At 40.0% G+C, this 15127-nt stretch overlaps 1 protein-coding gene across 1 annotated transcript in view; it reads left to right on the forward strand.

Annotated features, from left to right (window-relative positions):
* The window catches only part of MED14 (mediator complex subunit 14), a 61913-nt gene extending 47629 nt beyond the window's left edge, over positions 1–14284 (forward strand). The window contains exons 21-31 of the mRNA XM_048493573.1: positions 677–946; positions 2448–2582; positions 3106–3217; positions 3920–4051; positions 7785–7970; positions 8327–8562; positions 8901–9080; positions 9672–9779; positions 9878–10003; positions 10950–11139; positions 13700–14284. Coding sequence (XP_048349530.1) covers positions 677–946; positions 2448–2582; positions 3106–3217; positions 3920–4051; positions 7785–7970; positions 8327–8562; positions 8901–9080; positions 9672–9779; positions 9878–10003; positions 10950–11139; positions 13700–13773 — 1749 coding nt within the window. The 3' untranslated portion in view covers positions 13774–14284. The remainder of the gene's footprint in view (positions 1–676; positions 947–2447; positions 2583–3105; positions 3218–3919; positions 4052–7784; positions 7971–8326; positions 8563–8900; positions 9081–9671; positions 9780–9877; positions 10004–10949; positions 11140–13699) is intronic.
* The last annotated feature ends 843 nt before the right edge of the window (positions 14285–15127 follow it).

Below are 15127 nucleotides of genomic sequence, written 5' to 3' on the forward strand. Positions count from 1 at the left end.
GTTATTCTTTCAGTGCTAATGGCTTGTTTCACATGTACCACCAAGTCATAGTATAATGCAGTATGGAAGAGCCTGGAAGGAGTTTCAGTTTTGCTTTTGCCAAGTCATAGTTCGCTGTTGCACCTGAATTCACAAACTATAGTTTGTTCTTTCCCTGCAAATTACAAACTGTGGTTTGTTTCCACTTTACAGTTTTGGTTATATAAGCCTGAAATGTAGTTTTCTGGTTCAGAAGTTACAGTGAATTGGCAAAACCTAGATAGTATCTAATTGACTCACAGTGTGCAAGAGGAGAAGAAACTGGATGAGCCTGATACTTTTTGCAGTATATTCATGTATCATTCCAAAAACATGGTTTGCCCATTTTATCATGCCACTGAAATACAAAAGGAACACATTCTGTTATTCTATCTATATTGTATGTTTTTCCAAGAGGCCACAATAAGATGTGGGATTGCTAAGACGAAATCTTCTACTGTTGATGGGTTGCTTTTGATCCAAAACTGCTCAGCAGAGAAATTAATGATTTGAGTATTTAATAGTAAATGAGCCAATAGAGTATTACTGGAGATGAAAATAGTTTTAAAGTAGCATTTACAATGGCTGTGTGTGTCAGAAGGCTCAGTAACTGTGGTTGGCTGTTATGAAACTAAATGACTTCTGTGTTCACTTGCAGGTTTTGTATGATACTCAGGCTCCGTTAAATGCTATCAATAAGCTCCCAACTGTGCCAATGCTGGGATTGACACCACGCACCAACACGGCCTACCAGTGTTTCTCAATTCTGCCTCAGTCGCCCACCCACATTAGACTGGCCTTTAGGAATATGTATTGCATTGACATCTACTGCCAGAGCCGAGGGGTTGTTGCAATTCGTGACGGTGCATATAGTCTTTTTGACAACAGCAAAATTGTTGAAGGCTTTTATCCTGCCCCTGGTCTAAAGGTGAGTATTATTTGTATTTGCATTCTTCTGAATAATTAGGATGGGCTGTAGGCAGAATCCCATGAGTATTTCAGAAATATTGCTTAAGAGGAACATCCCCGTTAGATCAGGATGACTTCAATGTAGGTCTGTTCAATCCCACTTTAATTTTACTCTTAGGTTGTTGGTGAGGGAACAGTCATTTCTGAGGGCACAGTGGCAATGTCTATTAAGAGTGTTGGATGGTGACATCCTGCAAATGCTATCTGTGCTGGCATACCTTGGAACACTGCACTAGATTATGTGAGAGTTCAGTACCAGTAGAGGAGCCCGTAACAGAATACATGATTTGCATGCTTGAAATCCTGGGTTCAGTCCCTGCCCTTTTCAGTTTCAAGAATCTCAGGTGAATGGACTGGGAGAGACCCCAACAGTGATGTCTTGGAGAACTGCTGACAGTGTAGACAGTAGATGAACTAATGTTCTAACTTGGGTAAAATAGTTTCACCTTTTCTTGTAGGTACAGGTCAACTAATGAATTAACAGCTCTGTCAATGTAAATTGGCCTTTTTAAAGTTCGTCTAATTTTCCCCTCCCAAATATTCATTGTACTTCATTTGTAAGTTTCAGCCCATTGTTCTGTGTCTGCATTGGTTTCTTATTTCTTTAATTTGGCACAGGCCTTGTAGGAACACTGCAGTCTTGAGATTTGGATAACACCGTTGATTTTATCAAGATGTTTTACTTTTGTTCGGGGTTTTTTGGGAAGTAGCATAGGTTATTTTTGAACAAAAAGGATTTGTAACTTCCCTAGAGCAACTATTTCTCAACCACAGGAATTCTCAAATTTTGGCTGGTCTAAGTAGGCAGCCCAAATTTGTGGTTGCCACCAAAATTCAGCTGCTGGCAAGGGACAAAATTCCAGAGACCCTGTGGGGTCCAGAGATCACTATGGGGCCCCTGGGAGGTGGCCAAAGCATGTGATTTGGGGTTTTTTTGTACAATGTTAGGGTTAGTTCTGGGTACTGTGAGCAGGGTACAATGGGAATTTTGATCTGGGGTCTCTGATAGGCACCTGATGGCCTGAAATTCTGCCGTTGGTGTCTGAATGGGAGGGAGTACGCCTTGCTGTACTCAAGTGCCTTTGAAGTGCACTACATCTATAAAGATGAGCCATTTCCAAGAGGAACAGGGGTGAGGAGAGAGACTGCCTGTTTTCTTGCTTAGCTTTGGATGCACAGGGAAGCAATGAGTCCATTCTTTCCCTTCTTTCTGAAGTCCTACAGTAGGTCAGGGATGAGCCTTTTTTCATCTGTAACTTGGGGAGGTGGACAGGTTGCCCCAAATGTGCTTGCCAGAAGAAATGGTATCCTCACTGTTAGCAAACTGGTCATCTTTGGATTATGTTTTAATCTTAGGAAATGTACAGAGATGTTGCTTTAACGTAGCTAAAAGGTAAATATGGTCATAAGTTTGTTCTGTAGTTCTAGTACACTGAATAATCTCAATAATTCCTCTGCAGACATTCCTGAACATGTTTGTGGACAGCAATCAGGATGCTCGAAGACGATCTGTCAATGAAGATGATAATCCACCATCTCCCATTGGAGGGGACATGATGGATTCATTAATATCCCAGCTTCAACCTCAACAGCAGGTTGTATCTATATGTACAAGTATAAATGCTCACATTGCACATGTAAGCTAAACAGTTATGATTATGGTACGTGTATATGCTTTGTGTAGTCTGGAGTATTGACAGCAACAAAGTAGTAGTACATGAGCAGGGCCATAGGAGAGTTTACTGTGTTTCAGTATGTACAGTAGGATGTTCATGTGCAAGCTGCCACCATTAACTGCTGTTCTCAAAGCAATGTACTAAAGACAAAGACTGAAGGGCAACAGTATCTCTCAAAGGAGGGCAAAGGCCCAGATGAGAGTTTCAGGGCTGGTTTAGAGATATATATCTGAAGAATTGTTTGATAAATTACCCATGATTGAGGAAATGTTATTCTTTAGAAATTAAAATGAATATCAAGTTGTTGTTAAGGGCCACTTGGTCTTCCCAGTGGATGAGAAATATTTTGGCAAAATCAGATGCCTCTCCAAATACTAACTTTTTAAGGATTAGTTTTGTCAAAGTATATGTTTTACTATGACTAATAATAACTTTGTTTCAGCAATCTTCAAAACAGGCAGGAGCACCAGGGGCTTATCCTTTGACATCACCTCCCACATCTTACCACAGCACGGTCACCCCATCGCCCTCAATGATGCTCACCCAGTCTCCAGGTAAGATTCCTCTTTTATTGGCAGCAGCTGTTAAAGGCTTTCAAAGATCCTATGGTACTTCATAAATCATATATTTAAATATGATGTTAAATGTGAAAATTAGATGTGCTTTCGGGTTGCTAATTTTTAAAAAATGTCTTCAAGCTCTGAGAAGAATAATTAGAAAATGCAAGCTGGTAACGTCAAAGAGTTCCCATTACTCCCCACTGTTTGGTTTTTGTACCCTTCTCTTCTCACAGCCTGCACGGGTTCTTTCCTTTTCCTGTTTCCTTCCTTCCTATCATTTACCTTTTTAGTGTCCTACACCCCAGCTTTCACTATTCTCTTCTCTCCTTTCTTCCTGACTTCCTGGTTGGGAACATGGACTGTGGACTACCATTTTTTTTTTTGGGGGGGGGGGGATTACTGCAGCACTCTAAAATGCCACTCAAGTATTGTGGGGTTTTTTTTCCTGCAATGGCATCTCTTTTTACTTTTTCTAGGGTTTTAACCCCTGCCTTTTAACATTTTTCTTCAAAAATGAAGGGTTCTACCATGTTTGAAGAAAAATCTTTCCTACCTCTTGTGTAGCTATGCTGTGCAATTTTTCTTTTATTTGCGCAGTGGGGTCAATCTTATAATTAGATACATGAAACACTAATATACACACACTACATAAATTAGATGTATAAATACTTACTGCTGTCTTAATGTCATGTTTAGGAACCTTGCATGCTGCGAACTCGCCAAGTGGTGCTTTAAGAGCACCATCACCCGCATCATTTGGCCCAACACCTTCTCCTTCCTCTCTTGGAATCACAATGGGACAAAGTGCAAACTTTACCAGCCCACATGGTAAGTTTATGACCAGTACTGGCTGAAACTTTAGAAGACACTAAATTCACTGTTCCTTTTCTGCCTCTGCAAAAGGTTAGTTCTGTGCTAGATTAGGATTCAGCAACCAGTTCTGAAGATATATGTAGCAACACTCCTGCCTAGTTGGGAGACCCTGCTGCTTCCAAATGCCATATTACCTGGCCAAGAATAGCTTTTTGAGGGACCTGTAGGAAACAAGCTTAAAGTCCAGTCCAGAGTGCTGCAGCGGCCAGGGCCAGCACCACCGCCGCACTGCCTCCAGAGGGGGATCTAGGCAGTTCGGAAAGGCACTGAAAAAAAGAAAAATCCTGGCCACCAGAGAATCCTCACAGGCCAGAACTGACCTGCCACCCTTTTGAGTCATGTACATCAGACTCCTACACCAGGGATGTTGCCCTGGTGGAAGCCAACTAAGCTCAGCTCTGCCCCCAGGAACACCCCTAGCCCACCCCAGCTGTGCCGATGTCTTTATTTAGACTGGTTCAACTCTTGGAGCCGGAGGCCACTTTTGAGTTGGGTGCCAAGGAGCTCTGTGGCATCCGCCCACCTCCCTTTTTTCCCTCCCCACCGGCATAAGCACCACTTATGCCTGCAGAGTGGGCAAACACGCTGGCATGGTCCCATGCCAGTTCCAAGAGCCACTTCCCCCTCCATCTGAGTTGGGCTGCTCATTTCTTTCCGGGATGGATGGTCTCCACAAAATTCTGGTTTTCTAGCTGCCATGTCTGTTGCTAATACTGAAGTTTTAATATTGTCAGTCCTGTCCAAGGTAGTTTGTTCACTTGTAGAGAGAAGGACTTCATGGCCTCCTGTAGGAAGGATGCAGTCCTTCTTCTGTCAATCAAATGAAGGTTCCTCTTTTTTCCCCCAAAGTATTCTCCCAACAGCTTCAGTTAGTATGTGAAATTATGAAAGTCAAAATTTCTTTGCAACACTCCCATAAGCTAGAATTGATGCTTTCTTAGACAAACTTGAAATACAGGCTTGTACAGTAGTTAGTTTTCTGTAGAATAATAGATGCTGTTGACTTCCCTTAGGGCTTTGCCAACCATTTACAAACTTAGAAAACTGCTACAAATAATTTGATTAGTCATGTACCGTATATACTCGCGTATAAGTCGACCCGCATATAAGTCGAGGCACCTAATTTTACCACAAAAAACTGGGAAAACTTATTGACTCGTGTATAAGTCGAGGGTGGGAAATGCAGCAGCTGCTGGTAAATTTCAAAAATAAAAATAGATGCCAATAAAATTACATCAATTGAGGCATCAGTAGGTTAAATGCTTTTGAATATTTATTTCAAATAAAAACAGTAAACTAGCTCTGTAAGCGGAAAAAAGGGTCAACAAGAACAATATGGTATCAACAATAACTTTAAAAGTACAAAAACCTTAGCTCAACCAGCAACCAAGCTAAAACACAAGAGTTAAAATTCTTCAAAACTGGATTCCTCATCATCATCTGTATATCCAAATGTAACCCAACTTAGATTTTAAGAGGGATATTATCAGAAATGGAAAATCTACTATTAGCTTCCATTGTAAACAATGGGGGATGGGGCATCCCCTTTGGGGTCCATGAAACTTTGGATCCCCTGATTCAAACTTCACTCAAACCTGGCTGGTAGTCATAAAGAGACTCTCCTGATGAGACTAGCCAGGTTTGGTGGAAGTTTGGTCTCAGAAGGGTCCAAAGTTATGGACTCCTCAAAAAGCGGTAGCCCCATCTACTAATAGCGCCCATTGAAAACAATGGGAAATGGGGGCTACCTCCTTTGGGGGGTCCACATAACTTTTGGACCCCCTGAACCAAACTTTACCAAACTTGGCTGGTATCATCAGGAGAGTCTTCTGAGGGTACCCTGCAATTTTGGTGCCGCTAGCATAAAAATTGCGCCCCCTGCTGGCCGGCAAAATAAAAACACACAATTTTTTTAATGACTCGCATATAAGTCGAGGGGAGCTTTTTCAGCATTAAAAATGTGCTGAAAAATTCGACTTATACATGAGTATATACGGTAACAATTCTGTACTGCTCTAGTCAAATTCCTAGGGAACCTTGTAATGTTGTAACCCTTTCTATTAAGTTACTTCATATTTATTATATATTTATTTATTTTATTTATTAGTTAGATTTTTATATCGCCCCATCCCCGAGGGGCTCCGGGCGGTGCACAACATGAAATCTCGATACAATTATAAATATCATTTCTAAAACCTTTAAAATCAACAGTAAAAATAATAATAAGCAGAGGCATCCGCTAAAACTCCATTTTTAAAAAATCCTTCCCAGGAGGGAGAGATGGCGAATCCCATTAGATGGAAGGGCTCAGATGTAGAGAGCCAAAGCCGGGGGGGAGGGGGGGGCGAGGGGGGCTTTTATTACTTTCAGGATTCACAATTCTAATATTGGATTACATCTAAGGCTTCTACAAAGAGTGAATCTGGAAGCAGTTTTTACTATTATCTCTTGCATAAACCCTCTCCAGAAAACTGCTTCTGAGAATGGAGGTCATTGGGACAGCAGCAACATGAAAAAACAACATTTGGCTGCATTCATATATAAGAAAGGGGAGTGATTTCATCCAGTGTGGTGTAATAATTAACAGTAGCAGACTCTAATCTGGGGAACCAAGTTTCACCACTCCTCCACATGAAGCCTGCTGGGTGACCTTGGCCAGTCACAGTTCTCTCAGAACTTTCTCAGCCCTACCTACCTCACAGCGTACATTTTGTAGGTGTTGGGGGTGGGGAAGAGGCAATTGTAAGCTGCTTTGAGATTCCTTACAGTGGAGAAAAGTGGGGTATAAAAACCAACTCTTCTTCCTCTTCTTATTGCTACAGCTCTTTGTGCCATATGACATGTTCTGGATGGACCTCCAAGGTCCCTCTGCAGCAATGTTGTATGGAAGGGGGTGGGACAGAAAGATGTTGGAGGTGCTTAAGGACATTGTTCTCTCCACTTTTGGTGGATTTCAGCTGACCCTTGCTGATTCAATTAAAAGATCTTGGGGATGTACTGGATCCAACTTTATTACCTCAGAAGCAGTTAATGCAGCAGCCAAAAAAAAAGTTTTCTATCAACTCAGCCTAGCCCAGGGGTAGGGAACCTGCGGCTCTCCAGATGTTCAGGAACTACAATTCCCATCAGCCTCTGTCAGCATGGCCAATCGGCCATGCTGGTAGGGGCTGATGGGAATTGTAGTTCCTGAACATCTGGAGAGCCGCAGGTTCCCTACCCCTGGCCTAGCCTGTAAGATGGCTTCTTACCTTGATAAGGTCTATCTGGCCGGCTAGATCCATTCCTGTCTGCCTTCCACTTATCAAAGGCTCAGAATCCTTGCTGGGAGGGGAAAGGCTGTCAATCCTAGGTGTTATATACCTCAGGCTTAAATAAAAATTAACAAATAGGTACGTATGAAACATGCTCTGTGGCACAGAGCTGTGGCCCCAGTCCTTCAACCCTCATCACTGGCTCGACGGAGAATTGAGTTCCTATATCAGTAAAGCTATGTACTGATCTTCAAGAATAACATTTAAATAGTTGATAAAACAGTCATAATCAGTGTGTTCCTTCAGGTTTTAGCTAGACAGTACAATAAGAGAGCTAAAGGCTATGGATGCTGGGTCATCCTGGAATATGAAAAGTTAATTACTAATATTTCTGCTGCTTCAGACAACAGCTTTCAAACTTTTGTTGTTGTTCTTAGGTACCATAGATCCTAGTTCACCGTATACCATGATGTCCCCCAGTCAACGTGCAGGAAATTGGCCAGGCTCGCCTCAGGTGTCTGGGCCCTCTTCAGCAACAACACGAATGACTGGAATGTCACCAGCCAACCCTTCCTTACATTCGCCAGTACCAGATGCTTCGCATTCCCCACGAGCTGGAACAAGTAAGTGACAGGGTTTTTGGAAGAGAGTGTTTGCACAGAAGGGTAACAGTTGCCAATAAAGGCAATTGGTGGTCAGGGTTGCAACTCTCAGTGAGGGAGAAAGCCATGTAAAATGAGAGACAAGTTACAGTGTGAAGTAAAACGTTCCAATTGTAAAAAATTAGAATATCCTTCAATTTTCCCTGTATGCACAGCTCTTAAAAATTTTCTCATTGTGGATCACTTAACTGGGGAACTGAGGGTTTTATTTGCCCCTGTCCTATGTTTTCCTGGAAATTCCCTAGCAGTGTGAATGTATAACTAATCATGTATTCCTCAATGTGTATGTACTTATAAGGTGTGCTTATTCCTACTAGGTTCCCAAGCAATGCCAACAAATATGCCACCGCCTCGCAAACTACCTCACCGTTCTTGGGCTGCATCCATACCCACAATCCTCACTCACAGTGCCTTGAACATTTTACTGCTGCCCTCTCCAACTCCTGGACTTATGCCAGGCTTGGCTGGAAGCTATCTCTGCTCTCCACTTGAACGTTTCCTTGGATCTGTTATTATGAGAAGACATCTTCAGAGGATTATCCAGCAGGAAACGGTACCTAAGCTAGTGTTGTAGTATAGTAGTTGAAGTGAGAGACTCAGACAGGAGAGATAAGGGGAAACTTGGTCACAAAATTATAGAAGAGTATGTTGTTTCTAGTAGGGACAGTGATTTGCAGGACCAAAAGTCAGTGGAGACTTTTACAAAAACAGTCAACTGTTCCTAGCTTTAGGCAAATTTGTGTGAGTTTTGGTGTTTTGGGCTGGCAAAGAGGATTCTGTCTCAAGGTACATCTCGTCAACCACAGTAGGCTAGGAAAATGTGTTGCCTTGGTTCAGAATGTAATAAGATGCAGGAAATGTTCCAATTCAATGCATTTGCTTCTTCAACAGCTGCTACTAATCAACTCCAATGAACCTGGGGTGATAATGTTCAAGACAGATGCCTTGAAGTGTAGAGTTGCCCTGAACCCTAAGACCAACCAGACCTTGCAATTAAAAGTAGCACCTGAAAATGCAGGGCAGTGGAAACAAGAGGAATTGCAAGTTTTGGAGAAATTCTTTGAAACCAGAGTATGTATTTTTAATTAGTAATTAGTCATCGAATAACTTCTTGATTTTCATTAAATGCTGAGAGGATTCATGTTATAAACATTAGCAAAACTAATACAAAAAAATCCCACAGGCTGTTTGAGCAAAGTGCTAAGATGCTGGTGAACTTTCATTCGTGTTTATGGAACTGGAGCAGAGGAAGTTCTGTGAAGTGTCTTGAGCAGTCAGAAAGAAAGGTGCAGAAGGCAGGCCAGTGCAACAACTCCCTCTGACCTGCCAAGGTTGCTGTTGAAGTCCCTTATGATCTGTCCCTTCCATTATATTTCTCTACTTTGTATGTTACTGAACTTGAGTGGAATGGGCCTATGTTGCTTGGATCACTCATGACCTAGGCCACTATGATACTTTCAGTATAGTTTCTGCCATCATGAATATTAAAATCTTAAATGAAAGCTTGGGCTCCTGGGATTTTGTGGAAATTGCTAAAAATCTATCATCTTTGCACTCTTTAGTTCAGTGGGCCTCAGGGTATGCATTTAGAGAGTATCAGAGAAAGACTAAATGGTGCTCATAATCAGGGATTGTCAAAGTGATGACTTTTTTTTTTTGCAGGTCGCTGGACCTCCTTTCAAAGCCAACACTTTAATAGCCTTTACAAAGTTGCTAGGTGCACCTCCACATATTCTCCGTGACTGTGTACATATTATGAAGCTAGAGTTGGTAATTTGGTTTTACTTCATACTTTTAAAAAACACAGATTCAGAGTGGTTTACTTATGGTTGGCTAACCATGGTCTTTGGCATGTTTTATTAAAACAGTTCCCTGATCAGGCAAGCCAGCTGAAATGGAATGTGCAATTCTGTCTGACAATTCCTCCAAGTGCTCCACCAATTGCACCTCCAGGAACACCTGCTGTTGTGCTGAAATCCAAAATGTTGTTCTTTGTAAGTATAGCAACTGATTCAGCTCCTTCCAAGTTTGTTGCCTCTTAGACTGTATAGGCTTTCAGCTACTGCTTGGACTTCACAGGCTTTCAGCTACTGCTTAAGCTGTAACTAGGATACCTAGTAAAGTACATATTACCCACATCCTACTGAAGTTAGTCATTATAAGGTTCTGGATTATACCAGAAAGCCATTTATGACATAGTTAAATATGCTTAATGTCATTACTGGCATTGGGGTTGAGCACTGTTGTTTACTGAATTAGGTGTGTCTTTTTTGCTACCAGAGGCCTTGGCTTAACATTTAGTTTCTTAGAAAAAGTTAGTTTCTCTGCAGTTAAGGTGGATTATAGTGGATTTTTAGCTTACGTGTTCATGTTTCAAAATGCTATGTAACCGATACCTGCACTTTTCCATAAATGTGGGTTTCACAGTATGCATTTGTAAAGATGGGTGCTATTAGGAAAGCTACAAGTGGTATTCACAGTAATGTGATTGTCAGTTAAACAAAAGATAGGTAGCAGTGGTCATCTTTAAAGGATACACAGTGAGGTTACTCAGTTTAAAAATGTTAGGCTTCAGAACCCCAAGGTAAGTAGGATGAATGGTGTACATAAACTTAGATTTGTTCATTTTTATGATTTTTACACTGTTTCATATAGACAGACAATGGTTAAATCAATATGTTCCTATATTTCCAGTTTTTCTACTATATAATGTAATATAGAATATGAAAATTATATATTACCTCAGAAGGCAAAATAGGGAATGTAGCCACAGATGCTATGGAACCATATCTTCAGATGTCCTGATTTCAGATTTGAATAACTGTCATGTTTTCCTAGCCAATTGCTGCCAACTGCGATTCTCTGTTAAGCTAAGAAAAGAGCAGTGAAGTCAAATAAGAGTTGCTGTTTTCACTCATTTGGGTTTCATTCTGTTCACAGCTTCAGCTAACACAGAAAACCACGGTTTCACAGGAAGCCGTAAGCATAATTGTCCCAATCATATATGATATGGCTTCAGGTACCACACAACAGGCAGACATTCCCAGACAGCAAAATTCTTCAGTGGCTGCTCCCATGATGGTTAGCAATATTTTAAAGAGGTTTGCAGAACTGAATTCACCACGGCCAGGTACTGTACACATCCAATAGGGTATTCTTCTGCATGTGTGAATGGACAGGGTCCCTCTTGTATTGTTTTTAAACTGCAGAATTCTTTCATTATTTATTTCTATCGGTTTAATTTAAAATTATCATAAGACTGTGGTGGGGGTGGGGAAAGGTTAATGCATGTAGTGATATATTGTTCAGTATATCTCTTTTTGGGGTGCCAGAAGAATTGTGTTATTGGCACAACATGGACTTTGACATTGACCAAGGAAGCATAATACATTTAAAAACTTGGCTCCTACTATTGTAGTCATAACTATTCTTCTTTTAACACTGTCACGTGAGCCCTGTGTATATATTTCTGTAAAAACTAGTGCTTGTTAGTCATCTTCCACTGTAGGAATGTGTCTTCCCATTTCTTGTAATTTTAACTGTTACAAGATTTGACTACTTCTCTTGTTCTCAATTGCATTCCTCTGAGGAAAGCCTGGGCCAGGAAGATGGAACTACTACTGATAAATTACTCCATAAAGTAACACATCATAGCATTGGCTTATTCTTTATGTATCCCATAACTAACATCTTATCATGACTGTATCTTCTATCTTGTGCTGCCTGCTTTGTTTTCTTGAGAAACGCTTTTGTATCCAGTTTTACTTTTCCTTTAATAAAAGTGTTAGAAACTTTTTAAAGTGATTTTTTGGGGGGAACAGTTTTATTCTTGGGTATGAAATTTTTAAAGTTGGCTGGACGTATAACTTTACCCGAGACACTTCTCCACACAAGATTCTTTCTCCCCTCCACTGCTGGACATTTTATTGTTAATTACTTGTTCGTGCAATAGTTATGACCATTATATAGGCCTTAATTTGTAAAAACGCAATATATTTCTCGTATAGCACTAGATCATAGACTTGATTCTAAAACTGCACTGTGTGAATGGCTCGTACCATTTGACTTCACTGGAGCAGCTTATAAGATTCAGGTGATATGGATAATGCCTCTTCTTCAAGTGCTTGCCTTTGCTTTGAGCAAACACAACCTTGAATCCCCTCCTGATCATCACTGAGATAACTGATTTTGGGAGGGTGGTTAGCCATGTGTTTCCAACTGGGTATAAGAGGTTCAAGGTGAGTTATTCAAAATCCATGCTTTGTGTCACTGGCAATTGGAATACTGTGCATGCTATCCATCATTCATGCATGAGCCAAAAAAGAAAAGAAAAAACTTCCTAACATCGAGATGCTTAAGGAGTGAAAATATTGGGAAGAAAAATGCAATTCAAGATGAACAAATGTTTATTGAACAAACGTTTTCTTTACTAACAAGTCATTCATCATGTGGTTTTCTCAAGTTGTTTTATTGATAAGAATGATTGGAATTGGATTTTGAAATTTGTCTGTACTTTGGCCAGTTATCCTAAAATACATTGGTACTAAGATTCTAAATTGAAGTTTAAAGAAGATTCCATTTTTTCACTGCTTTGATGTCTTCAAAAACTGTAAAATGAAGCATTATTCATGTTTAAATGTTAAAACATTTCCACAGATCCTCACAGATTCATAATCTTTGAAAAGAATACCACAAAATCACACTTTTAAAAACCAGCAGCATTGCTTGTAATTAAAAAAAATTAACCTAGCAAGAATCATTCTGGCTGAGCTGATTGATTTGCAGTGGTGGCTGATCTCTGTCTTTCATTCTTCGTAACAGTTTCATTACTGCTTTTGTGGAATACAGAAGTTGATTTCTTGATGTCAGTGACATCAGAGGTGTGCTTTTCTGATTTGATTGTTCAAGTAGCTTTAAACACTAGTTTTGCTACTAAGAGAACTGCCAGATGATAGTATTTGGTGGGTTTGGGGGAAGGCCTTATGCTTATACCACCAACAGCAGTAGCAAGTTTAGTGAAGGCTAGGCTTATTTGTGTTAAAGCAGCCAGGAGTTGCCTTTTTGTCTGTTAATCTTCTGGGAATCTTAATTAAACAGAAGGCCACTATTAACTGTGACTCATGGTATAGTTCTTTCCTAATGGTGACTGTTCTTCTCCAGCAGTACTAATGCATAATACATATATAATTATGTATTAAATTTGTTTTATATTGTTACCAACCAACCTTGGTTATAAGATGCTCAGGAAAAACCAAGTATTTACATATTTAAAATAAACCTGTTTGTGTGTTGCTGATGTTTGTTTCCCTTCCTCCAAGGACCTTCATACATCAAAAACTGAGGTTGTGTTACATTCTCAGACAACAATATGAGTGAAGATAGATCAAGAAACATTTATCCAAGGGGACTTGTAGCTTCCAGGCCATCTTGGGAGATAGAAACCAGCCCAGTTATAGTAATGTGAGGAAGCCTGTGCTTTGTTCACATGCAGATTTTTGTTTTCAAACTGGCTGGCTGAAGAGTTTCTGATAGTTGCTGCATATGGTTATTGAAGTTACTTATTTAGTGTTGCACATGAGTGTAATTACATCGTTAGAAAATATGACTTTTTAATACACTTAGTGTCTCTGATTAAGTTTATCACTGCCAAGACTTTGGGAGCTAACTTGTGTTTCTTTCCCTTGTTCTAGGTGAATGTACAATCTTTGCAGCTGTTCGTGATTTAATGGCTAACCTCACACTGCCCCCTGGTGGGCGTCCATAGGCTATTATTACACAAAGGGTAAAAATGAGATGAAGCAGCAAAAATTTTTTTTCTCTGAAATAAAGCCTTCAGTTATATAAGGAAGAAGAGACATTTTTGCGTGTCACATTTTTAAAAGAGCTAATGCAATGGATTGGCCTACTTTCAGGGATGCACTTTCATCAGATTTTTTTTGTACAGTGCTCTGTATAATGTTTTAAGGAAACATTTCAAACTAGTAATGGATTTATGTATCTGCTTGCCAGTAAATAGAATTAATATTCTGTTTTATACTGCAAAGATTATGAAAATGCCAAACTTGTTTATTTAAATGCTTTTCTTATGTCTTGGTGTAATAGTCTTTTTTTACAAGGCAGGTCTGTAATTTTTTGAATACTGTTAAGACTGTGACACACTTTATATTGAATCTGTATTTTGATATGACTGCTTTGAATCCTTACATTTAAAATGTGGGCTTGTTGTAAACATGACCCCCCAAAAGCAATATTTAATAAACTAGATTTAAAAATTTGTGTCCGTTTCCAGTTCAAGAACGTTTCACCTACATATGAAATTAATCTTAAATTGCTAATATGATGTTATGCCATGATTTTTGTGGGAGGTGCATCATTGCTTAAACACATCTTCAGCAAACTAGACTAAGTAGTTGGGTGTTGCTAGCTCCTTATGAAGTTGGCTGAGATCTCAAAAAGACTAGTTAAAGTAGAAGGTACACGTGTGTTTTATTACTCCTCATAACCTGGCATGCTTTGCAAATAGTGTCACAAGGCAGCAGCTTGCAGAGCTATGAAACTGGTCCAGTATGCCCAGCAAACAGTTGTTGACTACTTAAAAGCCTTATCCTGTATCACGTGACAAAGAAATCTGAAATCTAGAGAAGTTACAGAAGCAGTTTTGAATCTCCACAGTAGCACCAGTGGCTGCCATAGGCGGCAAGACCGTACCTTTCTCCTTACTTTGTAAAGGAATAGCAGAAGGGGAATAAAAAGTAACCAAGGCAAGCCCGGGGAAGGAAAGGAGAAAGAGAAAGATGGAAGGAAACTTTAAAGAGGAAATGGCACCACAAGCCTGGCAGATTTCCAGTTCTCATCCTTCAGTGGCTGTAGCTGCTATTGCAGCCATGGAAAACCTTTGCATTTTAATAAGATCAACCAATAACAATAACTGCTCACTTTTGGAAAAAGATCCAGCAGAAGTGCTGGTTGAGGAAAGATCCAGCAGAAGTGCTGGTTGAGGAAACCTGTAATAAACTATAGATTGGTCAGAGTTGTTTAAAGAAGGTTGTGAAAATAACATGCATCTATTTTACAAAGTTGCCCTATTTTAAACATGGAAAACAATTTAAACTTTTGGT

Source organism: Sphaerodactylus townsendi, linkage group LG04 (assembly GCF_021028975.2).
Source record: "Sphaerodactylus townsendi isolate TG3544 linkage group LG04, MPM_Stown_v2.3, whole genome shotgun sequence".
NCBI classification, from domain to species: Eukaryota; Metazoa; Chordata; class Lepidosauria; order Squamata; family Sphaerodactylidae; genus Sphaerodactylus; species Sphaerodactylus townsendi.